The 27,432-nt window shown below is 43.4% G+C and overlaps 1 protein-coding gene across 3 annotated transcripts in view; it reads right to left on the bottom strand.

The window, feature by feature from the left end:
- Positions 1-27,432, bottom strand: part of SLC16A12 (solute carrier family 16 member 12) — an 867,838-nt gene that overhangs the window by 247,673 nt on the left and 592,733 nt on the right. For all 3 annotated transcript variants that reach the window (XM_069611325.1, XM_069611324.1, XM_069611326.1), the window contains one exon: positions 21,217-21,434. In XM_069611325.1, the coding sequence (XP_069467426.1) occupies positions 21,217-21,398 (182 nt within the window). In that variant the 5' untranslated portion in view covers positions 21,399-21,434. The remainder of the gene's footprint in view (positions 1-21,216; positions 21,435-27,432) is intronic.

The following is a 27,432-nucleotide window of genomic DNA, read 5'->3' as shown; positions in this document are numbered from 1 at the left end:
GTATCATGGTCGTCCTTTCCTGTGTTCTCTGATACTGAGATACTCAAAGCCATCTATGGGCTTAAATCTGCTTCTCCTGCAGATGCCATTCCTCTTACACTGATTAAAGACACTGCTACTGATCTACTTCCCTACATTACTGCCACTATTAATAACTCACTTCAAACTGCTACAAACCCTAGCCAACTTAAACATGCATTAGTGCTCCCCCTACTGAAGAAGCCCACTCTTGATCCCCAGGTAATGGCTAATTTCCGGCCCATCTCTTTGCTTCTGTTTAACATGAAGCTGCTTGAGACTCTGGTCTCCCCCTTCTCTCCCCTTTCCTGGAATCTTCTGGCTTCCTTGATCCCTTCCAGTCTGGCTTTCGCCCTGGAAGGGGAACAGAGTCTGTACTAAATTCTGTCATGGATGACTTTTCCCAGTTAGTCGACCAGGGCAGGGTGGGAGCGGTACTATTATTGAACTTATTCGGCGCCTTTGACGCGGTAGTCCAGTCCACTCTTTTGGCGCGGCTGTCCGACGCAGGCATTTCAGGTCAGGTCTTCGATTGGTTCCAAGCTTTTTTGACCGACCGGACCCAGTCATTGTTTTTGCCTCCTTTCTGTTCCCCTCCGGGATTGCTCTTTTGTGGTGTCCCTCAGGGATCAGCCCTCTCCCCCATTCTTTCAACATGTACATCCGTCCCCTTCTACTTCTCATATTGGCGCATGGGTTCAGATATTACTCGTATGCTGATGATACGCAGATCCTGGTTTGACTTGACCTCACCAGGGCTGATACTGCATCTCGGCTACGAAGTTGCCTGGAAGATCTTCGCGCCTGGATGGCGACAAATTGGCTTAAACTTAATGGCTCTAAAACTGAGGTACTGGTGGTGGGCACCTCTAACCCCCACTATTTCTGGACCTCTGAGTTCTGGCATACTTCACTTGGCACGTGCCCTACACCACCAACCTCAGTCAAAAACTGGGGTGTCCTGTTTTCATCTTCTCTTTCCATGGCACCCCAGGTGGCGTCTGTATGTAAATCTGGGCACTTCAAACTACGGATTCTATGCAAGGTGCTCCCTTTCATTTCTATTAAACATCACGCTCATGTGGGGGCTGCCCTGGTTTTGAGCACTACAGACTACTGTAACTCTCTCTACCTCGGTCAGCCGAGCTATCTCACTAAACACCTTTAATTGCTCCAAAACTCTGATGCTCGAGCTGTGATTCGCCCTCCTCCCCGTGCTCACATGACCCCGTTGCTCAGACAACTGCACTGGCTCCCGATTGAGAAGCGCATTCTTTTAAAATCTTTGAGCCTGGTACATTGCGCTTTTTACAATCGAGGTGCTGAATACATACAGGAAAAATTCTCCTGTAACGTGCCATCCCGGCCTCTGCGCTCTCAGTCGGCTCTACTGATCGCTGTTCCGCGAGTTAGGCTGTTCCGGATGGGGGGTCATGCTTTCTCTGTGCTGGCCGCTATAAACTAGAACAGCCTTCCCTTCCATCTTCGTGCCAGTGAAGACCATTTGGCTTTCCGCTGCGACCTCAAGACCCATCTGTTCTAGTCCTTCTGCTGCTGCACCTTCTTCCTATCATAGCGCCAAGATACCTCCTGGTGAACGTGTGCTTTAGCTATCTTATTAACATAACATAACATAGCATAACATAATATATCTCGTAAGACTATGCAGGGTGCGGCTCCCGAACCTATCCTTTCCACACATAAACCTTACAATCATATCCCTTATACTAACAGAAATTGAGTAGACAAACATCTAGGAATGCTGGAAAGACTCACCAAGAAAATCCAAAACACTGCAGCCAGGATTCTCCTAAGATTAAACAGAAGAGACCATATCACTCCAGCTTTCAGAGGCCTCCATTAACTACCAGTAAAAATGCATAAAATTCAAAGCCCTCTGCATTGCCCATAAATCACTACACAGATAAGGAGCCGAATTCCTCCAGGCCAAGAATTTCCACTACCAGTCAAGATGGGATCTAAGATCAAGCGACAACCTACAAATAGAGACAAAAGAATACAAAGAGGAGACATTCAGAGGAAGAGCAATCTCATGTCTAATTGCTAACCAAAAGAATCACACCAAGGGGTGCAGTCACAGATAACAGCAGCGAAACCAGGGTGGTCCAGAATACCCCATTGCCCACCTTCCCCGACTTCCGGTCAAGCCCCACTACTAGAGATATCTGTGAAAAGTAGCGCGCCCAACCAGCAGTCAGGCAATTGGAAAGACAGACACAAATGCAATTCCTGCACTCAGGAAAGCCCAGACAGGTAACGCATTAAATCGAAGCATCACCCTAACAATTTCTCACCCACATAACTAGGGTCACCCAGTAGATCACCACTTCCTCAAATGTATTATAATACCAGCTGTACAACAATTTAACAGTGATTCGCACAATGGGCCAAAATGCAACTGCCCTGACAAATCTGTGCCGAGAACTAGGAACACACAGGGTACAGCCAACCCATGCCCTCAAACCTGTAGGGGAAGCCAGCCTCCATGCTTGGAGAGGAGGCGGGGTGGCCGACGGACCACAAACAAGAATGAAGGATGGTACCATCAAGCAGCAACCAAAGACACACTTCAGAGGCACTGTCAAACTAACCGATGTGCTAACGAATTCCCCCCTTTCTGCTCCTCCAGCATAACCAATGCCACTATACACAACTAGGAGCTAGCCACATTACACATAGACACACTGAGAAGTAATCTAATCCTTGCACTCAACCAACTCTCTTAGACTCTGTCAGAAACCTTAGAGGAACACACCTTTGGACATACTCCATAAATCCTCTGACGCTGACGCTACACATAGGAACACCAACACAATACAATAGAACACATAAAAGTAATCTGCAACTCTGGACCCCCTTATGGATACAACTAACCAGTTCGCATGACTACAACCCCACTTAACCCCATATGGTCACTAACACACATCCGAGGCAGTAAGTCCTACCCATATGGTTACAACAAGCAGGGCCTCTCGAATCGAATCAACTACTACACACAAACATCGCACACAGACGTCAGTTCCTCCTGGTTCTGAGCATATCCTATCATTCTATCCCCCTTCTTCTTCTCTTGCAGCGCCACGTGAGCTCCTGGAAACTGCCCTTGGGTGGTAGCAGTGCACAGTATAAATCAACATAACACAACAGATCACACCATTTGTATACCTTGTATGTATGATGAGTGGGACTAACCTTATGTTCATGCTCCAGTCATAATGTGTATTTCTTCACAAGATATTACCTGATTGTGCATAAGATGTACATGTAACAGTACTCATGAAGGGTATACATGTCACCCTCCATACATTATGGTGTACAATTCCAATTATACCTCACCGCTCACTATGGTAGCTGGTGTGGATTAGAGTTTTAGCCCAGTAAATCTGCAGTTTGAAAGGTTGAGTACACCTGCCATGTTGTATGCTGCAAAATGAGGTTTGATACCCTGTACAGTTGTAAGACATGACCTAATCATGTGTATTATAAGGCTGCCAAACCTTAAACACAACCTCTAGTAAGCACTTTATATCAGAATGTCTACAGATTGGTGATGTCATTTATTATTATGTCATCAGTGATGTCACCAATGAAGACATTTGTGATGTCAGGTGTGTCTGTATGAGCAGTGCATGGTGGAGGTGCAATTTATGTTGCATAGCATACCATAATTGGCCCAATTCCTATGGTGTTTAGATTTTTTGCTGCACCCCCTTCAATGAAATTGTTTTTTCACTGAATTTGCTTTGTTTTTTCAAAGAGTATTCTTAAAAATAGTGATCCTTCAATTAAGAGGTTTTCACTGAATATCAAAGGATTTTTAAAATTGAAGGTGTTTAATAATGTTACAAAAAAAGTGGTCAGGGAGCCCCTCTGCAAGAAACAACATGGCACGATAACCTATTCTGTGGGAATGTACCCACTCAGAGTCTGCAGCCTCAATTTTTACCTCACTGTACCTTTCACAAAGGAGGAATGACCATTTGCATTATCAGTCTTTGTCCCGCTCAATTGAGCAGTCCAGCACCGAAATGCTTGACAATGAACTATAACTACGGCCTCATTACGACCCAGGCGTTAACCATGGCGCTTTTAGCGCCATGGTTGACGCCACTATTTTACGGATTGCGCCATGGTGGATGGCCGAATTACCGCCCCATTCCAAGGTTGGCGGGGCGGTAATTCCCCATTCACCATAGGCCCTTCCCCATTCCCATTTCTGCCCCCATAGGGCTCAATGGGAATGGGGAAGGCGGTAATTATGGTACCGTCAATTGCGGTACCGTAATTACCTCGAAAGTCCCTTTGCGGGTTCCTTCCTTAACAGCTGGTAAAAGCCAGCTGTTAAGGTGGGGACCTGCAAAGGGACCTCGTAATTAGGCGGCAAGGGGTTAACGGCGCCGCCACCTTTTACGGCGCAGTTAATCACTTACCGCCTGGGTCATAATGAGGCCCAATGTAATTAAATACAAATCAAAATAATTTATTCTGGCCATAAATGTATATTGTAAGGGCAGTCTAATGGTTCAAAGCAAGTGCAGGATTCGAGGGAACCTTTGATTTTAAATGAAATATGGCATGCATTGTTATCCCACAATCTTTTTATAGAAATAAAAAAATATATAGACAATCGCACCAAATATTGAAAGAGTCATTTGTTTGCCTGTATCGCTGCCCTCTCCCACTTCCCCAAACCCTCCACGAACAGTATTAATCAGACAGTATTCTCATGGGAGTTGTTCAAAGTTCAAACTTCTCAATCTCATGGCACACATCAAGCTTGAACAGTCTTTACCAGTTTAGGGGAGGATGGAGTAACATTTTGTGTATACGTCCCTTGTATTACATGGGTTATTCTTTCTACAACAATATGTTATTATTGATATTATGATTATTAATGTTTATTTTGAATAACCATAAGCATACGACAAAAGAAAAAAAAGATAATGGGGCCCCTTTTCCACATCAAGTAAATGTTGACAGGTTGGCACGCCCCGTTTGTGTCTTTAGTCCCACCCCCCTTTGATACAGTATTGATATCATTTTATCCGGTCCCGCGATGGGAAGCTTGTAATCGGCCCTGACAGAATGAAGGGGGCCGGTCCCGTACCGGCCCCCTTCATTCCGTCAGCGCCAGCCTCGTAATGAGGCCCTTTATATAAAAAAGATAGCAAAATGTGTTGATATCGATTTAAGATAAAATGCATATTTGATATCAAGTGGGCATAATTTATATCAGTTTTTATATAAAGTGAATACACATTTTATATGAAAATTATATAAACATGGAAGCAGCCGGTGACGGTGTTGCTTGGTCGACTATGGAGGGCGAAGTAAGCTCTCAAGACAGGGACTGTGAATTTAGGGTTTTGCGGCCTGACGTGGCGATGACGTCATATAGGGTTTTGGCCTTTAATGTTATAGGAAGCAGAAAAAGATATCAAACCATTTTTTTTTCTATTTATTGATGGTCTTGACAGGTACACACAGAACATCTATTATACTACATTACAAGATTCATTTCTGATAAATGAACATAGTTAAATTTCATAGACCTGGCATAGGCCCGGGAGAGACTTTGTCGTCTGACATCATATCACAAAGGTACATCCTGAACGGAGACCAAATGTCCTTAGGGCGACTGGTTCTGGGCAATGTTAGCACATATTGTTCCTCGCATTCATTAACAAATGTCAATTCTCGAAGGTAATGCGGTGCAGAGGTGCTTTTCCAGCTTTGCAATATGCATTTTCTGGCTATTATACAAGAAACATTAAAATGTCTTCTAGTGGTTTCTGACACTTTTCCAATACCTACGAACAAGTATTTCTGCGGGGTGAGAGAGGCTGGTATTTGTGTAATCTCCTCAATAATATCTGCCACTTCCCCCCAAAACCTGGTCACTGCAGGGCAGGCCCAGTACATATGAAATTATCCCGCCTGCGGCTCTCCACATTTACGACAGTCCCCTGTGGAGTTTGCAGTGAATTTGGCCATTTAGCCGGTGAATAGTGTAATCTGTTTAGAACCTTGAATTGGATCAGACGGAGGCCAGCATTTAATGATACAGCTTTGGTGAGTTGACAATATTTAGACCATTTCGCCTCTGCAATTGTCACCTCCATGTCCCCCTCCCATTTAGCCTTAATGTCATTCAGGGATGGCGTGTGTGTCTGTATTAATGTATAAAGTGTAGAGACTCCGGGACTGCCACCGGATGACATCGCTTGCATAGAATGCGTGTGGGGGGGGGTTCATCAGGGTACAGTGGCCATCTAGCACTGAACGCCATTCTCATACAGTGATATTGGAGAACCCTAAGCGGTCCTCCTCCAATTGTGTTTTTGAAGTCGTCTAAGGTTATATATTTCCCATTAGGAAACATGTCTCTTAATCTCTTTGTTCGGGTCCCACATTTTCTGAAGTGTTTCATCGAATGTGGGGGAGATACCTGGGAAGTTCCATAGCGGGGTTTCCGGGTTATAGGGCGTCTCTATCCACAATCTTTTGTAGATCGCTGACCAAGCATGGACCGTTACACTCACTGGGTCAAATTGGCATGGGTCTTTGTGGTGTAAACTACACAGAACGGAGCGAAGATCAACTGGGGATGCAGCATACCGTTCTATCCAGATGTGGAGTGCAGTGTCTGCTGGGTCATACCAGTGCTTGACAAATTGTGCCTGGGCAACTAAATAGTACAACTCAAAATCCGGTGCAGCAATTCCCCCAGTGTTGTATGGTTCAACCATCTTCTCCCATTTCATCCTAGCCGTTTCCATTCCAAACAAACGTTGTGACCATGGAGCAGAGTGTCCCAAAGAAAACTCTGCCCGGCCATATGGGTATATTACCGAAGAGATAGAGTAGCTTGGGGAGAACCACCATTTTCAGTATGGCGATCCGGCCATATAGGGAGATGGGAAGTGTCCCATATCTGGAATTTTGTGGTAAGTGATTGCAATAATTGCTCATAGTTGTCTGTGTTTAGTGTCTGCCTATCCCTGGATACCAGTATACCCAAATATCGGATGTGCTGGGTCGACCATTTAAGTCCACAAGTGTTTGTTGGACAGTTTGTAGCTGGGGTCCATGGGAAAATTTCGGATTTAGTATTATTAATTCTATAACCTGAGTATTCAGCAAATTCGTGTACATCCGACACAATGGATGCCAGGTTTGTTTCGAGGTCTCGGACATATAAGAGTGTATCATCTGTGTATAATAATATGGATTGGGTTGGGCCTGTCATTCTTATCCCTCTGTTTCTATGTTTTTTTTATTATAAATACCGTCATTGGTTCTATAGTTAAAGCGAATAATATGGGCAAAATGGGCATTCCTGTCTAGTACCTCTTCCCAGCAAAAACATTTTAGACATTGTTCGGTTTGTGAGAACCCTAGCTCCAGGTACTCTGTATAATAGTCGCAAACATTTAATGAAGTACGGGCCCATTCTAAATGCTTTTAGTACCGCAAATAGATACTCCCACGACACAGAGTTGAAAGCCTTTTTGGCATCAAGGGAGATCACAGCAGCATTTGCAGCAGGGTCTATTTGTGCCATGACCCCAAACAATCTGCGTAGATTCAATGCAGTGGATCGAGTAGGGACAAACCCATATTGGTCTACATGTATCAGGCTTTGCATGCTAGGCAGTAGCCCGGTAGCTAATACCTTCGTAAAGATCTTGGCATCTGATTTGATTAGCGATAGGGGCCAGTAAGAGGACATGTCCTGAGGTGGACGCCAGGGTTTTAATAACACTGTGATTATGGCTTCCCTCATGGATTCTGGCAATATATTACACTCCATCGCCTCCTCCCACACATTTAGTAGTACTGGGGCCAGCTCAGTCTGAAACTCCTTATAGAGTTCAGCTCCCAGACTGTCTGAGCCTGGGGCTTTCCCCGATGACAGGGCCTTAATTGCTTCCATTATTTCCTCCCCGCAGACCGGTTGCTCCAGAACCAACTTGGTTTCTAGTGGCAGCTCCGGAAGTTTCAACCCATTTAGATATTCATGTATTTCTACAATGGTCCCGATTAGACTATAGTTCTGTATAGAACTTTGTGAATTCCTGGTTTATTCTCTCCTCCCTTGTAATCACAGTACCATCCGTCACGAGGATTCTCGCAATCAGCCTATGTTGTCTTTCCACTCTTATTAAGTTGGCCAGGGACTGTCCTGCCTTATTGCTTTCCGCATATCTACGTGCCCTAACGGGGGTGGCAATGTATGGTATTTCCCTGGAAGCAAGTTTATCAAAATCTCGCAACAATTTGTTAATGTCAGAAAGTGGGTTTTTATCGTGGGTGTGACTGTATGCAATTTCCAGGTTGTACAGCTGCGACTTGACCTCCGCCAGTTCTAGTTTCACAGATTTCTGGAGGCCCGTGGTTTTAGACAGAAGGACCCCTCTCAGCCAAACTCAATGTCTCCCAAAGTGTAGCATAACGATCAACAGTCCCCTCGTTATTAGCAAAGAATTCTGCTATCTCAGTATGAAGGGATTCCACTACATTAGGGTCCGTTAGTAGAGCCGCTGGCATCTTCCACCTCCTAATTGACTTTGGGGTCTTACAAAGAACCAGCCCCAATGATGTCGGGGAGTGATCTGAAGTGTACAGGGATAAATGTCACATTTCGCCAATGCATTCGACATAGAAGCCAGTAATCAATGCGTGACTCTGTGTTGTGTACAGAGGAATAGTATGTGTATTGTCTATCATATGGGTATAGCGTTCTCCATGCATCGATCAATGATAACTGCACCTGAATCTGTGGCAGAGTGACGGCTGCCTTAGTGGGTGACCTTTTTGACATTAGAGGATCTGTCACATGTGGTATCTAGCACTGTGTTAAAGTCTCCTCCCCATATTATCCAGGTTTCATCTAGCGTGGTGAGTATATCCAAAATGGTAAGGTAGAAATTTGGGTCATCAATATTAGGACCATAGGTATTGACAAGGGTGATAGGCTTTCCCGATACTTCTCCCTGAACCACCGCCTATCATCCCTGGGGATAGATCGTGCTGGCCGAGCAGTGAAATCCCAGTGATGGGTGTATTAACGTGAGCAGCCCTCTAGCCTGAGTGGAGTAATCTGTGTGATATCACTGTTTGTCCCAGTTTGACAAAATATCAGTATAAACTTTCCCTTGTGCATGGGTTTCCTGCAACATTAATATGCGTGGCAGGTATCTGGTAACGTACGAGCCAATTTTTCTCAATTTTGTAGGATTGTTGAGCCCACATACATTCCAAGATAACAAATTAATCTTTAGTCCATCGCCTGCTAGAGGCCTGTGTGTGTTTGCGTTCAGCACCTATCCCTGTAGTCTTATATGAATATTTGGAGAAGGCACCATTTGCACCGGCAAGAACATACATTTTGAAACATTTAACTCCCACAACTTGGCTCGCTTTGCATAACCCACTCAATCCCTAACTGGATATCATGGAATAACTCACCCCTCCCACCTTACCCCAGCCCCCTCCTGCATCATCTGCCCCAACTTGACGATTTTCCCATTTAAACTTGTGGAATTTTCCTGAGGTTACCATGTTGCTGCCACATGGCTGTCCCGGTCCGGGCCCTCGATCCAGTTCTAAGGGTCATGTATAGAGCCACCTACCAAAAAAAGTAAAAGGATATCGTCATTCGCTCCATTCACTCTGCAGGTTCTCGTCCATCCTCTTCATGTCGAAGACTCCTGTTCTGATCCGACTTGCGTTCTCTGGGGGGAAGGGGTATAGAGGCGTCAATATAAGCCATGGCTGCGGATGGGGTCTCAAAGAAGTGCACCTTTCCCCCATGTTGGATTCTCCTTTTACCTGGAAAAATCAGTGCATAGGGCACCTGGCGCACCTGCAGTAGCCGCTTGACTGGTTCATAAGATCTTCTATTTGCTTGTATGCCGGCAGCGAAGTCCGTATACATGTGTATGCAGTTCTCCTCATAGTGCAATGTGCCTTGTTCCCTGGCCATTCTGAGTATCGCGTCTCTGTCTCTGTAGTGGAGGAGGCAAGTGATTATCATACAGGGCGGTGCCCCGGGTCTGAGCACAGGGGCCCGTGTGTGGTGGGCTCGCTCAACTAGGACGTGTTCTGAAAAGGATTCTGCACCTACTATCCGGATATTGTTTCTCCTAAATCTTGATTCGAGGTCCTTGCATTTATTTTGCATCTTAGAGAGGTCTCCTTTTAGCTGAGCAATGTCCCTGCCATGTTGAGTAATTGTTATGTATTCATTTGAGCTGATTCTGCCCTCACCTTCTGTAATGCGAGAACTTTCTTTGTCAACCCTTGCCTTACGGGAGCCAATGGTAGCAACGATGTCGTCCAACTTGATGTTTACGGCTAGGAAGCCATTCTGTACGATGGTTGTTAGGCCGTCCTCTCTCTCACTGTCTCCATTTCCAGTTTGAGTGTTGGCAGCATTCGACGTTTCCACCGTAGGGCTCTGTGTCTGGTTGCTTGTGAACAGGTCCAAAGGTCCTTTCTTTTTTGCGCCTGCTCCTTTCGTAATTTTCCTTTTGCTTTTGTCGCTGGCCTCTCTTGTGACTTGCACTGTAAGGTACAAAGCTACTGGTTGACTAAGTTACGACTGTTTATGCGCCAGGAGGTGCATCCCTTCCGTTTTTTCCCTTACTCTCCTGGTAGCAGGATCGTGTCAAGGTTGGGTTCCCTCACTACTAAAGGGCAGATATAATTAATGTTCGTGGGCTGAGCATTCACCCCGCCACTCAACCAAAGGAGGATTCAGCACAGCCTGTTTCACAGTTCAGGATTTAATTGTAACAGCCTAGATTCTGTTAACGTGTGGCATCATTGAGTCTGTGCTTCTCTGTACCCAGTTCTGAATGTGTGCCCATATTGGGAGGTTTGTGTCTTTTATGAGTGCCCAGTGATCCTGTATGGAGATGAGCGGTGTGTCCTACTTGTCCAGGTCTGAAGGCACCCCGTCTCCGTTTTCTGATTGAAGGAGTGGACTGTGTTCTCCCACGTCGTTTGGCCGTTTGGTACTTATTATATGTGTGCCAGATCGTATCCTTCCCATGCATCTGTGTCACCCTCTCTAGTTGCCCTTAGTTCTGAGATCTGTGTGCCATAGTCTCTCCACACTCTCTGCATTTCCCGCCGTTGCTTCATTGTGCTGTGCTTTCCGTCTCGAGTGTCCAGTCTGTGCTGCACTCCCACCCCACAAGGCGAGGGTCTATCAGCAATTCAATTCGGCATCCAGCTAGGGACTGTTTGCTCACTGGCGAGTGATTATGAAAGATTTGTATGTGAATAGGGCGGGAGTATCCAGTTCTGACCTGTGTTCCCCACAGTGAGCAGTCTCAGTGTGTAGCCCAGGGTTGCACATGCCAAGTTAGGAATATCTGAATTAATGTACAGAGGAGCTTTCTTAGTGGTATTGGGTCATCTCAAAGCACTGGGCCTCGATGTGCCCTGAATCAGGTGTACCGCCTGACCCAATCTGATACTTCAGATATGTAGTCGGGCTATGCCTCAGCCCGTATCAGAACTTGGTAGAGGGGGTTTGATCAACGATCAAGCATGCCGGTTCCCATCTTGACTCCAACAATTTTTCCCAACCACACTCTGTTTGCCCCTCAAGCATCGGGGGATAAGGGTTATTTGACTGGTGTTTGCACCGTAATGTTTCAGACTATATGGCTCAGCTTTCCCAATATGGCGATAGGTGTTATTAGCCCTATGCTGTGTTTGCCCTCTTCAGTGTAACGCGTGCTGGTGCTTCCTCCATGTTAGGTAGGTACCCGGGGGCGTTCAACATACCAGCGCCTTGAGACCATACCAATGGTAAATAAGGCGCTATATAAATCCAAAGTAACATAACATAACATTAGGTCACTCTGCCAGAATTCGGCACATGGGCCGCACTAACAGTCACCAATCCGGCACACAGCCGCAGCACTGTGCGTTTGAGGGGGGGTGCAGATGCACCCAAGGTATATTGCGGAGCAGAGGTCCCCAATTTGGCTCGATGAAACTATGGGGGCCGGGTCACGTCTAGCCCTCCATCCCGACACTGGGCTTACCTCCAGGCCGTGGCCGACCTCTTCAGTAATTCAGACCCACGGGCGGCTGGACACTGCACGCCTCTCCCAGCACCTCGCACCAGCACAGTCACGAGCAATGGGCTATGCCCAGGCTCCGCTGTGTCTTTCAGACCGCCGGGCCAGCCCGTCTAGGCGCAGGGCGTAGATCCGTTCTGGGGTGGTTCCAACCAGCTATCCAGTAGGGTGTCAAACGGGGGGTTTGCTAATATATTTGGAATACTGCTGCCAGCTGTTAGTTTCTCCTCCACAGGTTCCGTAGCACTTCAGTTTCAGCCAGGCTGTGAACTGCGCAGCGAGGCTGGCGCCGTTGTTGTCCCGCAGCACCTCCCCCTTACGACTTGCAGCGGGGCTCCACCAGCAGTCGTGAGCACCACATCACCTGGTTCCCCCAGGTGGCCCGCGTTGCTTCACAGACCCGGTGTTTAGTTTTCATGGGTTTTCTCAGCTGCACCTTTCCGTTTTCTTCTGGGATTTTCGTATGATGTTCCTGGGACCTCCCGGTATTAGCACACATATGTTTTCAGTTTGTAGGTGGCTTCAAAACAGGATTAAAATTCACCATGATTGGTGTTGGATCAGAGCTCCTTGGACTAGGCAGCCATTACTTCAGTGCGCAACAGCGCCCCCTCAGATATCAAACATTTTGATATCTTGTTTACATAAAATGTATATGAAAATTAATATACAAATTAATATGTTTAATATGCAAATGTATATAAACATCTATAAATATATATTTGTTTTCTTTATGAGAAATTGTAAGTTTTATTTATTAAGTGTAAGAAACTTTGACACTATTGTCAAGAAGAATTTGAACATTGGCATACAAATAATGTGTAGAAATCAGTTTCAGTATATGAAATTTAGAAATATAAAAGAAGTAAAACCATTTCACTTCTAAATTAAGAGTAAAACCATTTCAGTTTCAAACTGACAGAAAGTTAATTCCCAAGCAACCAGGACATTCTTCAAAGTGTCCCTCAATAAATTACCATTCGCTACAGTGCTTTAAGACCTTCCAAACCACGCTCAGATCATATTCTCCCACCTTCATTAACATTTTAAGTGCAGAAGAGACACTTTCCAATAATTTGCCCAAGGCTAATATGAGAGATTGATTAGAAGTTAGCATTAATCTACCCCATAAACAGTTAGTGAAGACCTGAGTGGTTGAATGAATAAAAGGACCCCGATCCACGATCCTCTCAAAAAAGCAGGGCATTCGAGTACCAGATGAAAGAGGGATTCCAGCGGTGCCTGCCCGCACAAGCAACATCTGCGGGGGTTCCTTCAGTAAACCTACCTTAGGACCAATCACCTCTAGGGTTGGTAAACAATTAAAACAAAACCTAAAATGAGGTTCTCTAAAATTCGGAGAAAGAAATTCGCATAAGTACTATCTCAGTTCATCAATAGGGGGTAGAAATTCAGTTTTTCTTTAAACAACACCAATCTCCCCAGATACTTGAAATCCATTTGCATGTCCCAGAGTTGAATTCTTTTCAGTACATAATCTGAATCTAAAACGTCAACATCGATCATTTCATAAAAGGTCAAACATCTCCTATGAAACTGTTTTAAAAAAAGACTTGGGCTCGACTTTGTTAATAGTAACTTATAAAGTTAAAAACCCAGTATTGGTTTTGCAGAGTGCATACATTTCTTTAGAGGAGAGACACTTTGCTTTGCATACTGTGCCAACCATGAAGTTTGTCCAAATTTCGATCTAATTACACTGATTTGGACTGAGTTTGGAAAAGCCATTGTGGATCTCCAGATTTTGCCTTCCAGGTGATCCAGAAAAGTCCTGCTTTTCATTGTAACCAGTTTGCAGCAATACATACCAATTGCAGTCACTTTCAGTTGGTGAAACTCTAATAGGGGAAGTAAAGAATAAGCACATCATTTGCATTTCACCACCTTCATCATAAAAATACAGGAATGCGTCTTTTCCTCCCTGCTCTCTTCATGATTTTTCGAATGTGTTTATACAGATATAATGCAACCCTAATAGCTCAATGGGCCTCATTACGACCCAGGCGGTAAGGGGTTTACGGCAGCGTAAACAGCGCCGACCCTTACCGCCTGAGTACGAGGTCCCTTAGCGCCATGGAGCTTTTAACACCTGCTTTTAGCAGGTGTTAAAATCCATGGCGCTAACGGACCATGGAGTTAATTACGCCACCGTAATTTACGGTGGCGTAATTAACGCCTTCCCCACTCCCATTATGCCCTATGGGGCAAAAATGGGAATGGGGAAGGGTAAATGGGGATTGGGGACTTACCGCCCCGCCAACCTCGGAATGGGGCGGTAAGTCCGCCAACCACCATGGCGTAAACGTAGTTTACGCCATGGTGGTAAAGTCACGGCCCAGGCGGTAACTTACCGCCTGGGTCGTAATGAGGCCCAATGAGTTTACCCTCATAACTGGAATGTTGTTCAATTTCCAAACATATTATTTAGTTTCTTGTTTGGTTATACAGATCATCACATAGGATTTTGCCAGATTGATCATCAGGTAATTGTCGCTAGGATAGCTTTCTACGCCATCTAAAAGACGTTGTAAACCTGCTAGAGTTTAATCCAGCAGTATCAGATTGTCGGTATACGCCATAATGTTCACTGTGAGCTCTGACAATTTTGGGGCAATCTCCCCACATCTCACTCACCTCCCACAGATCAGCTAGATACAGATTAAATAGAGTGGGGGCTAAGATGCAACCCTTATAAACTCCCTTAAATAAGGAAATACTTCGAGACAGGTTTCCTACAGTGTTCAATCTGACCTTCGTTGAGTTGTCTGTGTAAAGCAACTGAATCATAAGTAGTAAAGCTGGGTTAATGCTCCAGTTCGTCGGTTTTTGCCATAAACTTGTTATATTGACATTGTCAAATGCTGCTGACAAGTCAATTGCAGTCACATACAGAGATTTCCCAAATGTACCACCGATGTCAGAGATACATGCACAAAGTACTGAAGCACTCATTGTAGTCCCAACACCTTTCCTAAATCCCATTTGTAACAGGTTCAAAATCTGAGTAGACTGAGCCCATGAGGTTAGTTCCCTCAAAATTAAGGTGGCAAAACTTTTTGACAAAGAGTCAATAAGAGAAATAGGACGATAGCTTTATGGGTTCTCTCTCAATCCTTTTTTTTGAAGATTGGTACCAACAGCGCTTTTTGCCAAGAGCTGGGGCATTGCCGCCCTATGTGAAAAAAGGTTGAATAAAATGTCTGCCTAAAGAGGAGGATCATCCTTATAAATTGTGTTTGCAACCCCATCCAGACCACTGGCCCTAGAATTTGTTAAACTCCCAATCACTGTTTCGACATCAAATTTGTGGAAGGAAAAGGATCAAATTGGGGCAGCCTGTGCATTAAACTCCAATCTCAAGGTTTGATCTTTATTAGCTCTATATTTATTAGAGTAATACCCTACCCAGGCTTCTTTGAAACACAACAAAATTGCACCTTAGATTATGAATCACTACTAAAATGTAAAATATGCCAGAACGAATGACTATGTTTCCTTACCCACTTTTTAAACAAAACCTGTTTTTTACAGATATATTGTTAATTTCTGTGGGATTTGAGCCACTTACGATAAGCTTGTGTCAGGTTTATTTTGTTGCAATTTCAATTCCATCGCTAACAGTCCTAAAACCTTTATTTAGTAGTTTTACAGATCTTCGTAGTTATTTTTTTTTCTTTTTTAATTTCATTATCAAAATAATTTCTAGGCCTCAATAGAAATGGACCAATAGCAGGGTAAGTTTGTTCTATAACCACCTTCCCCAATCCAGATAATAAAGATGGAAATTCTGAGGGGAGAGAAATAGGGATTTTTTTCCTCCAACAAAAACTTATCCCACCATATCCGTAGACTACAATTAACATTCTTACAGTTCCCAAACTGTGTGACTCTGTGCTGCTGTCTATTAACAAAAAGATGCTGGGGCCCGAGGGAATCTAAGCCACATTTGCCTTTCACCATTACAGTTAAGGGCAACATTGCATGGTCACTCACCAAAGTTTTTACTATATCAAAAGACACCAGTGCCCCAATATCTATATTTTTCATGAACAGAAAATCAATGGGCGATGATTTATGGAGTTAGACCAAGTCTGTAAATGATTCCATCTATCATCAAACATCAAATTAATTTGTAGAAAGCCCCATCTGGATAGAAAAGATGACCAAAGTCTACCATTGGTACTCCTCTTCCCTCTAACATGGGTCCCTTGTACAGCCATGGCTCTGCCCACTTCACATAAATCCAATTCAACATCCACAATATCACAATCACAGTAATAGCCTCATGATAATATTAGGACAGTCTGGATGACGGGTCTCTCGAATCATCAATGTATTTTCATTTTCATCTAATAACAGATCTATGTCTGAACGAGTTGAGTTAAAATACATGTTTAATAATAAGATATTGACAGAGTTAATATCACAAGAGTCAATGATCTCAGTGACAAATAGAACATCCGAAGAACATTTCCACTTTAGCAGTGAGCTTGGTTTGCTTATCTTAATAGCAGTTAGAAGGCTTCCCAATGGTCTTCCACGTGGACCTTTTTTGGCTATGTTTTTTTATTTAATATGAAACCGTCAATCACTGGAAAGTCAGTCAGCCAAGTTACTTGAAGCAAAATATAATCCTAACAGACCAAAGACTTAATCAAGTAATCATGTAAAAATGTGTTGCATTCTCTCGAGTTCCAACTCAGGATACTCGTTTTAATGTTACTTGAATCCTGGTCTAGTGACAGTGGTTGCTGGACGGGTGGTGGTAAGCCACCCCCAACTTGAGGAATACTGGTATCGCTTGACATCATTGTCAAAATGGCACTTCGCGATCAAGTTCCTTCGGGGACACTCGGCTTCTACTTCAGTGTGTTTTAAGTAGTAGCTTTTGAAACCTTTTAACTGAATGGGCCTCATTATAAGGCTGGCGCTCCCGGATTGAAGGGGGCCGGTACAGCACCGGCCCCCTTCATTCCGGGAGCGCTGATTACAAGCTTCCCATCGCGGGACCCGGATCGCATGCCTGGTAAAACCAGACATGCTTTCCGGGTCCCGCGAGGGGAAGAGGGAGGCAATAACGGGCTAGACATAATCTGCCCGTTATTACCTCCCTCCCCATTCCCATTGAGCCCTATGGGGGCTCAAATGGGAATGGGGATGGGTTCCTGCATGGAGGATTTACCTGGTCCACCTATCTCGGAGTAACCCGGTAAGTCCCCATTGCAGGAACCCGGTAATGGAGCCCGGAACGGAGGCAGCTAGCTCCATGGCTACCTCCATGGAGCCCAATGTCTTCTTGATGGACATTTACTAATTTCTGTATTAGTTTGGAACACAAATGTACATCACATCTCCCTTTCTAAGATTGATCAAATACATAAACACATTTTAGGTCAGAGAAATCAATTGAGCTTAATTCTGGAATTGAAGACAAAATTGTCAGAATTCTTGATCGATTTAAAAGAATATGACAATCCTTCCCGTTTGCCATGACAAAACCCACCAAAGAAGTACCATTATATTAGGTACATCCATCATACAGGGAGACTAACACTTGTTAATCAAATCAGCGTCAGTATGGAATGAGACATTAAATTGAGAATGGTCGGCTCTTATCCCGTGCTGACTCAAATCACTGCCAAAAGTCCTGTTGACCTGAGTGAGAGACAAGGAGTCAGAAACACAGGATACTGCTGTTCCATTGGCTTTCTTGGGTTTCCTCCTTTTCTTTTTCTTACTTAACCAGGCATTACATATACCATTGGCAGCATTCTTAGTGGGCTTCTATGAGAATATTAGGGAGGAAGGCTCAATATCCATGAATACTCCAGCAGACATCACTCTGCCTGGACTATATGTAATAGTAATGGTAGTTGGTGCCAAGACCTCCATTTCACTTTCCTTTGGCACACAGTGGTCAGCAGATTGTAAAATAGTTCTTAAGAACTTTTGTGAGTCTCGAGTATTCAACCTAGAGACAATGTTTTTTTATTTCTTCCTATTGATACCCGCAGATAGCTTCTTCGTTCCACAGACTGGCAAGTCTTTTTCTGAGGATACAGGGTGCTAAAATGGAGCAACCAAACTAAACTCCATATTCGCTGAGATCTGCCCTTCACCATGCATCAGCATACCACCCCATACCTACATCCCAGTATTGCCCAATTTAGCAGTTGTTACAGATGGATTACCTGCCCCCGCCAACAATAATGAGTTAATTTAATTCAGTAACGCAGAGTTTGTCCTAACTTCAAGTGCTACGTTATCATACACGCAAATTAAATACTGCAGCACAATATTCAGAGCTGCAAACATGTTCATTCCCGAGTCAGAGGTGTACTTGAAGGATTAGTTGTCACCTTGAAAGGGTAGGGAAGATCTATCTCCCCTAGCTGATGTGCCTGAGTGAGGGTCAGTATCCTGATCTGTAGTTTCTGGGATGGTATCCACCTCTTGAGTATTGAACATAGCATGTGACATGCTCAGTCTCTCATTAGTTCTTTCAAACACTTACATTTCAGTTTCGAGGTTGATCCAAACTGTAAAAAGGGTTTTGCTGATTCCTGGTTCTTCTTTGGGGAGAAGTGGACCCGACATTTTCAAACACTGCCTCACAATCAGCCCCGGCCCCTGCCGTTGAACAATCCAGAAGTGAACTACCTGGCTATACAATTTATTGTCTCTTTGCAGGAAAAAAAGTTGTGATTTTCCCTCGATCCCGAGACTGTAGGCTCTTTGCATTTTCCCCAGATTTCTTTCCATCACCTCGTTGAGGGGAGTTGCAGCCTCGCTTCTCAGATTTTAACGCTTGGCCCTTCCTTTCATGTTTTACAGCGAGAAAGTAAGAGACACGACCGGGGCAGCCTGTGACAAACGCATGGTTGGGCCTAGCAACAAAACAAAAGTAACTAACTTCAAGGTCTGCAAGGCTTCTAAGTAAAGGAGCTGTTGCGGGCAAGCAAGGGTTTAAACAGATACTTAAGCCTCAGAGGGCTCATATACAAAAATGGATATACACATTAATATTTTTTAATATAAAAAAATTTATAAAAATCAATAACACAATTAATATTTTTTTAAATACAAAAGTATATTAAAATGTATAGACAAAAACATACAAATTATATTTTTTAATATTAAAAAATATTTGTAAATGTTTATATTTTTTATATAAAATTAATATAACATTTGTTTATCACGTTGGCCCAGAAAGAAAATTGTACAACAATGTTATATGAACTAGACATAAACTCTATATAGTATAGATGAGGTGTAGCATTCCAGATGATCAACGGGGTCTAAAAATAACCCTTGTTGAGATGGCTTCATCACCTAGTAACACTGGTGGACATTTCATATAGGGTCTAGATAGAGACTGGCAGGCCAAAATACAAATGGTAGAGTGCAAAGTATGCAGCACAGAGTCTATACAAAAGTCAAACTATTTAGTTTGACAATGCATGTTTCTTTTAAATAAAGAAAGCGTTGTGTTTATAAGTAAAGTGTCCACCAGAGTTATACAAAGTCAAAACTATTGCTATGGCAAGATATAAATGACAGAGTGCAAAAGTGTCTTTACTCGAATTACACACAAATCTGCTGACCATGTACTGCCTGAGGATACTGAGCCATTGGAGGAGGGCGTGGCAGCAAGAGCTGAGGCAAGAGCTCAGGCAGAGCTGGTAATGGAAGGCTTGCCATAATGGAAATGGAGGAAGAGCTACATCTGTTGGAGAGGGCCATACCAAAGGAGAAAGTCTTTCAAATGGAGGTGATGGAAGTTTGTGAAATATCTGAGAAGTTTGTAGCTACCTAGATGCTGCAGGAGGACTTGGTAGTGGCTAAGAGGAGCGACACACACTTACTGGGGAATGTAGCAGGGTGAATGAGCACTATTGGCAGGGAAGATGTTGAGACCTAGCAGGGTGAGTGTGTAGAGGAGGTGTGTGATACCATAGAGGAGGGCAAGAAGGAGGAGGTGTCTCAAAAGAGTTAAGAAGAACAAGTCTGGAGAATTTAATATAACAAAATGTAATGTGTCCATAAAAAGGAATGAATCCTCACATACACATAATTTAAATGCAAAAAGACGGTTCTGAGTATCTGGTATCCGTCAGGTACAGCTATCATAAGGGCAGGTCTGCAGTCTCATGTGGAGGACTAGCAGGGTGAGTGTCTGGAGGAGGTGGCAAAGCAGGAGTGTGATACCATAGAGGAGGGCAAGAAGGAGGAGGTGTCTCAAGAGAGGTAAGAAGAACAAGTCTGCATAATCTAATTTTAAAAAAACACAATTAATTTAGTATGTCCATAAAAAGGAATGAATCTCACTCATACATAATTTAAATGCAAAAAGACAGTGCAAAGATCATAAAACCTGACAAAAATCAAGACTCATAATTAATGAATGCATACAAACACATAACTGATTAAAGGTAAATAACATCCAAGACACAGCATACATAAATGAATGGGACACTCAATACAAAGCATCATCTATTAAAGGTCAAATGGCCAAAACAAAAGAGACTTTTTTTCTTCTATATTTCCATCTTCAGGCCACTGCAAAGGTCACTGACTGGTTTCGACGTTAAGCACAATTTATAAACATCTTCATCAGGGGAATACAAATTATATAACAACACAAGTATGAATGGACAATTAATTAGACAATTGCGAATGTTCAAAAAGAAAAAAATCTATAGTTGTCCTACAACACACCTGATGCAGAAGATTATAAATTGCACTTAACTTAAAAACCGGTTGGTGACCTTTGCATGTATGTATGCTGTATGTTGGATGTTATTTGCCTTTTACATTTATGTGTTTGTATGCATTCATGAATTTTTCTGAATTGCCATTCATCATTCTCCCTTCTTATGCCTGGTGAAGTAATTTGAAGATTAGAAAAGCTTGCAAATAAATGATTCCGACAGTTTAGGGTATCATCCAGTCTTTTTTGGAGCAACACTTTTTATGTTACCTTTGGCTAACACAGTATAGGGGAGAGGGACATGCAACAAACTATCTGAAACAGTCATTGCATGAACTTGTGTACCTTGTAACAGCTCGTGTGCAGACAGTAACCAGGAAGCAGCCGGCCACAATCATCCACCCCCAGCCTCCATCCGGGGGAGAGTTGTTCTTAACACTCGTTGGTTGCGCCATGGCCGAGATGAGATGATTTATTGCCTTAGTGGGTTTGTGATAAGCGTTCCAGTAGACATGAAGCTCATTCATGGAATGTTACCTTAAGTAAGAGTTTACATTTGGCACCTAAATCGAAAAAGAAAGAATTCATAATAATTATAGTAAACATAATACGCTTTCAAGATATTCTCGATCACTTTAACATAAGTTCACAGTAGACAAGGTTTGGATTTCTTAAAAATGTTTTAAAGACAATTATTTAACAAACCGACCCAACTTATATTGTAAACGTTCTACAGGCAGAATAGCAGTATGTCTGCAAATTCCCTAGCACAGTTTCTGCAGGTGCAGTTACTTTAGTTTCAGTGCTAAAACAGTGCCTGAACTATATTGTATAATCGTGATGGTGTAGCACATAATAATGTAATGCTTTATTTGTATGTGTAGTCATAGGACATGGTGTGTTGCCCGGAAACCTGCACAGAGATACACATTGTGGCCAGGGCAACCATGCCATTGGGTGCCTCTGTATCGAATTATGAACACTGGACGGTAAACCAGTTGATGGGAGGTGTGGAGCAGGACATGTTCTGGGGACATATACAGATAGACAAGGGAACATAATGGAGTTTCTACAGGACCACTACAGGACATATGCAGTATTGTAAGTGGAGAGCGATTCATTGGTGGGGCAAGAATGTACCAGAAAAGTATGGGGATCCCTACGAGTTTCAGGAGATTAAGCTTTACGGCTGACTAAAATGCATTAAATATTCTCTGAGTTGCTGATATCAATCGGTACGCAGTTCCTGTGGATGGGGTGAGGGGAGAGAAGGAGCAGAATTGAGATGATCCACAAGGTGGGATCAGGATGTAGAGATTGAGAAGGGTACTAGAAGAAAGGGTGCAGGCAGGAGAGTGGCAGGAGGTATATGCAACCAAGTGGGTGATCAAGTCAATTAATAGACTTAAATACAAGTAGCAGAAGTTTGAAGAGGGACCGGATGTGCATGGGAAGCTATCTGGCATGTAGATGCTGGGGGAGGTGAATGATGAGCAGGGAGGTTGTAATGAGGTAAACATTTCATGAAGAAGGAAAATAAAGAAGAAGAGAGGATGGCTGTGCAATAGTCAAGGCAATTAAACAACACACTCTGAAGAGGATTTTAGGGGAGTGGTAGGAGAAGAGAGGACTGATTTCCCTGATGTTTCGGGTGTAAATAGGTTGGTCCTTGCAGCACTCCATATCACTGCTCAAGAGTGCTGAAGGGGATGCAATGAGGGTGACATGGTTCTGGGAAAGCAAATGGGTCATTAAAGGCCTACAACAAATCCACATCCTGTGACAAATGGCTGAGAGGCACCTGGTGATCTTCAGGTATATGTCTTGGATAACTGCAGATGAAAGGAAGATTTGACTTGGATCAGCAAGTTTGTGATAGAAGAATTCAAGGGCAAAGATGAGCTTGCAGGGAGAGGAGGTACAGGTGGTAAAAAGTAGAAGGCTATGGATAGAGCATTGGGGACACCTGGTGGGAGATGGATCGGATATGAGCTTTTTTTATTCCAGGAGATGGCGAAAGAGTGGTTGGGGTTCCCAAGGTTGGAGAGAGGGGTGAATAACAATGTTCAAGGGAGCAGACGGATCACAAAGGATCAGGAAAGAGGATAACTTGAAGAGTTTAGCAAAGGTAAGAAAGGTTGAAATGTGGATCAGTACTGTTTTAGTAGGGTGACAAAAGTGATGTTGTGACTGAAAAGGATTGGAAAGTGTGTTAGTTTCCAGGCAGTTGGTGATCCTGTTGAAGAACAAGCGTGTTAGAATTTATTTTGAGAAGTGGAGAAGAGGGACGATAGTTGACAGGGCTGTTGGGGTCCGCAGAAGGCTCTCTGAGGGTAATTAGAAGAGTGGCTTTGTTAAAGCAGGACTAAAAGCAGTGGCTTCAGCAATTTAAATTACAAAAATAGTATTAAGAAATCGAAATATTGAATTACATTTTCGTAAAAATTAAATTGCATTTATTTAATGAACTACAGGTTTAGTTTTTATAAGCAGATCATAGATACTTTTGTTCTCATGGCATGCAGAACAAACCTGGAAACCATCTCATTGATCCCTCAAACAGGTTGGCAGTTGCTTAACCCAGCCACGAGATTTCTGTGGGCTTTTCAGAAGGCCAAATTCAGCTTTGAATGTTGAGGTGGGATTTGAGGCTTACAGTAGTCCGATGGGCCAATTGGAAGAATCAAATCTCAGGGAAGGGGTTTGAGTAGCCAGTCAAAGGTTTGAGCCCTATAAAAGAGCTGGCTGACTTTTGGCTCTTTTGTGTTTTTTGTTTAGCTACAGGAGGGTGGTTCACAGCGGAAGCTTAGAACTGTTGTGTGAAGGGGTCGTTATTTTGCTGTGTATTGATGTGTTTGTGGCATTGAGGTTTGTGCTTTTTGGCCCTTTTGATATTTTTTTGTGCTTGATAGGCTAGGTATTTTACAATCACCTTCTCTGTGAAAAAGGTTTAAAAAATGGACAAACCATCTTTTCCTAGCCCTTTTCCCTGTTATTTTTCCATGTTTCCCTTTGTTTCTCTCAAAACATAAAAAAGAGTCCTTTCCTCCTTTAATAAATAAAGAGCAAAACATAAAGAAGAACAATTCTCTAATGTTTCCTAATCCCATATGTGCGTGTGTGTCCTAAGAATCTTTCCAAATGTATATGTCAACCACATAACACTTCACAACTGTTTCTGAGCCCCTAGAATCAATCCTTTGTGTTGGTACCCACGCTTCATCACAGTTATGTGTGTTTTGATGGGGACTTTAAATGTCACGGCAGTGGTAGAAGAGGAACATTATTTCAGGGGGAGACGACGAAGATGAAGAACTTCACTTGTTGTCTAAAACAGTTGTGGGTGCAGGCCAGAGGTATGTGGCCTCGCTTGTCCCTTATTGCATGTACTGCCTGAGGATACTGAGACATTGGAGGAGGGTGTGACAGCAAGAGCTGGTAATGGAGGGCTTGCCATAATTGAAGTGGAAGAGGAGCTAGAGCTGCTGGAGAGGGCCATACCAAAGGAGGAAGTCTTTCAAATGTAGGTGATGGAATTTTGTGAAATATCTAAAAAGTGTGTAGCTACCTAGCTACTGCAGGAGAAGGTGGCAGTGGCTATGTGGAACGACACACACTTACTGGGGAATGTTGCAGGCTTGAATGAGCACTATTGGCAGGGAAGATGTTTGTTTGTTTGTTTGTTTATTTGATATGGCACAGTGGAGACCCTTAGGTAATTGGGCGCAAGCATTACAAGGATACTTAATAGCTTGGTTGCAGAGTAGTTATATTCATACATAGTTATATACAAGCATAGATATCTATACATTGTTACAATGAGTGATCATATTTTCAGTGACAAATTTACAGGGTACCAGGTGGTCCTACATGAGGGTGGTACAATGGAATATATACAATAGGAGTAGGGTAGGCCGAGTGGTCAAGGAGAGTGAGCAGTCTAGGTGTGAGGGAGAGTCAGTCGCAGCTCAAATCAGGCATCATTGGTCCATAACCAAGCTATAACTTTACACCTAAATCTAGGGTAGGGTTGGTCAGTTCTGAGCTCTAATGGGAGTTCATTCCAGGATTGGGCAGCAATAACTGGGAAGCTGGAGCCGCCAGCTGTGGTAAGTTTATATCTAGGAACCTCTAGAGTGTAGGCGTTAGCCGATCTCATGGGCCGGTTTGAGGTTTTCCTGTTTATTCTCTCTGAAAGGTATGGGGTCTCTATGTTGTTTAGGCATTTGGAGGTGAGGGATCGTGTTTTGAGTAGGACCCTGTCTTTTATCTTGAGCCAGTGAACATTTCTTCTGAAGGCAGAGATCTGATCTCTGTTGGGAATATTTAGAGCTGCCCTTAAGGAATTGTTTTGGAGTTTTTGCAATTTGTCTATGATGAACTTATTAGAGCCCGCATAAAGTGTGTTGCAATAGTCCAATCTAGATAGTATGAATGCGTTGGCTAGGGTTATATGGCTAGTTTCAGAAAGAAATGGTCTACAAGCTCGGATCAGTTTGCAAGTATATGCTGAGGATGATGCTAGTGAGTTGACTTGCTTCTTGAGGGTAAGAGCTGAGTCAAGATAGAAGCCAAGGGTTTTAACTGCAGGTACCACTTTAATGTCATTGTTGTCGATATTGAAGGAGGCATAGCTGGGGTCAAGTTTTTTAATGGCAGTCTCGGAGCCTAGGATTAAGAGCTCTGTTTTGTTGTCATTCAGGCAGAGGCCATGGGATGCCACCCATGCCTGAATGAGGAGGTATATCTTATTTACTAAGGCCGAGTCCTCCAGGAAGTTGCCCGAAAGGGGAATGAGGATCTGGGTGTCATCTGCGTAGTTAGTGTAGGTGACACCCAGTCTGTCCAACTTGTCAAACAAGGGCTTAGTAAAAATGTTATACATAGTGGGGGAGACGCATGATCCCTGAGGTACACCGCAGGGGACTTGAGTGGGATCAGCGGCTGCGAGAGGGGAGAAGACTCTCATGGTGCGGTTCGCTAAGAAGGATTGAACCCAGGTTATGGCATCACATTAGAAATAGGCAGCTGACCTGAGGTGGTTACATAAGACTGTGTGGTCCACTAGGTCAAAAGCTGCCGATCGGTCAAGAAGGAGCAGCATAGCTGAGTTCCCATTATCCTTTAGCTCGTCAATTTGAATCTTAAGGTCAATCAAGGCTGTTTCTGTGCCGTGGAGGGGGCGGAATCCAGACTGACGTGATCCTAGTAGGTTGTTGGCTTCTAGGTAGTCCTGTATTTGTAAGTATGCTACTCTGTCGAGGATTTTAAGTAAAAAGGGGACCGTGGTGATAGGTCTGTAATTAGTCGGGATGGAGGGGTCTACAGTTTGTTTTTTGAGCAATGGGAGCACCTAGGAGTGTTTAAGGTTGTTTGGCACTAGGTTTGTCGTGAACGAGGCATTGATGAGCTTAGAGATGAAGGGGGCTAAATCTCTAGCTGCATCCTTTATGATTTGGGGTGAGCAGCTATCTCCTTTCCAATTGGAGGGTTTGAGTGACAGTGTGATTTTTTGTGTTTCAATTGTAGAGACTGTCCTGAAGCTGAAGGGTAAGGTAGTGCAGTCATGAGTGAGTGGAGACGGTTGCTGTTGGGGTATTGTCTCGGCTGGTAATGGCAGTGAGGCTTTCTTTTTTTGGCAATTTTGATTTAGAGGGATGTAATTTTATTTGATAAGGCATTCTGAATGTCAGTACACCATAGTTTGTCCTTGGGAGTGTTGTCAATCTGTGGTATGGGCGATTCCATTTCTCAAAGGATAGCAAAAAGTTCCTTAGTGACTGATTTAGCCTCAGATATTCTATTGTTGAATGTATTCTTTTTTGTGCTAATTATTTCCTTTTTGTACAGTTTAGAAAGGTTTGTTAATTTGAGCTTATTCTCCTCAGTGGGTGAATGGTTCCAAGTGGATTGTAGCTTTCGTTTTTGCACCCTTAATTCCTTCAATTGGGGTGTGAACCATGCATTGAGGTGGGATTTCTGTTTACTTTTATGATTTTTGACCGGTGCAATAATGTCTAATGCCTTGGTCATGGTGCAGTTAAAGGTTTCTACTAGTAAGGTGGGATCTGTACTATTGGATGAGTTATTAAGGTCAGGAAAAGGTATGGTATTAGCTTTTCTGCTGTAATGTTCTTTTTGCTCCTCGTAGGGAGAGATGGTGCCATGACTATAGTATTAGGGCGGTTAAGGTCCAGAGAGGCAGAGAAGGTGATTAGATAATGGTCAGTCCAAGATTGTGGTGTGGCGTTTGTAATAGCAATGTTGCAGTTTAAGTCAGCAACACAATTTAAGGTCCTTCCTTTAGTGTGTTGTGGAGTGATAACTTTTTGTGTCAGGCCATAGTCCTTTAGAATAGCATCAACTGATTGGGCATGTTTGTTGTCATTATCGTTAAATCCGAGATTAAGGTCGCCCATGAGCAATATTTGTGAGTGATCTTTGGTATTATTAGCTAGGATACCGTTTAAGTCATCTTCGAAAGAGCCTAGTGGCCCAGGAGGGCTGTAGATCACATGTATGGTTAGAGTCTGGTTGTTAGAGAGGTGAAGTTTGGCAGTG

The sequence above is a fragment of the Ambystoma mexicanum genome, chromosome 8 (assembly GCF_040938575.1).
Source record: "Ambystoma mexicanum isolate Mex_15411 chromosome 8, UKY_AmexF1_1, whole genome shotgun sequence".
Taxonomy (NCBI): domain Eukaryota; kingdom Metazoa; phylum Chordata; class Amphibia; order Caudata; family Ambystomatidae; genus Ambystoma; species Ambystoma mexicanum.
The sequence above is the reverse complement of the archived record's forward strand: the minus strand, read 5'-3'. Positions and strand labels throughout refer to the sequence as shown.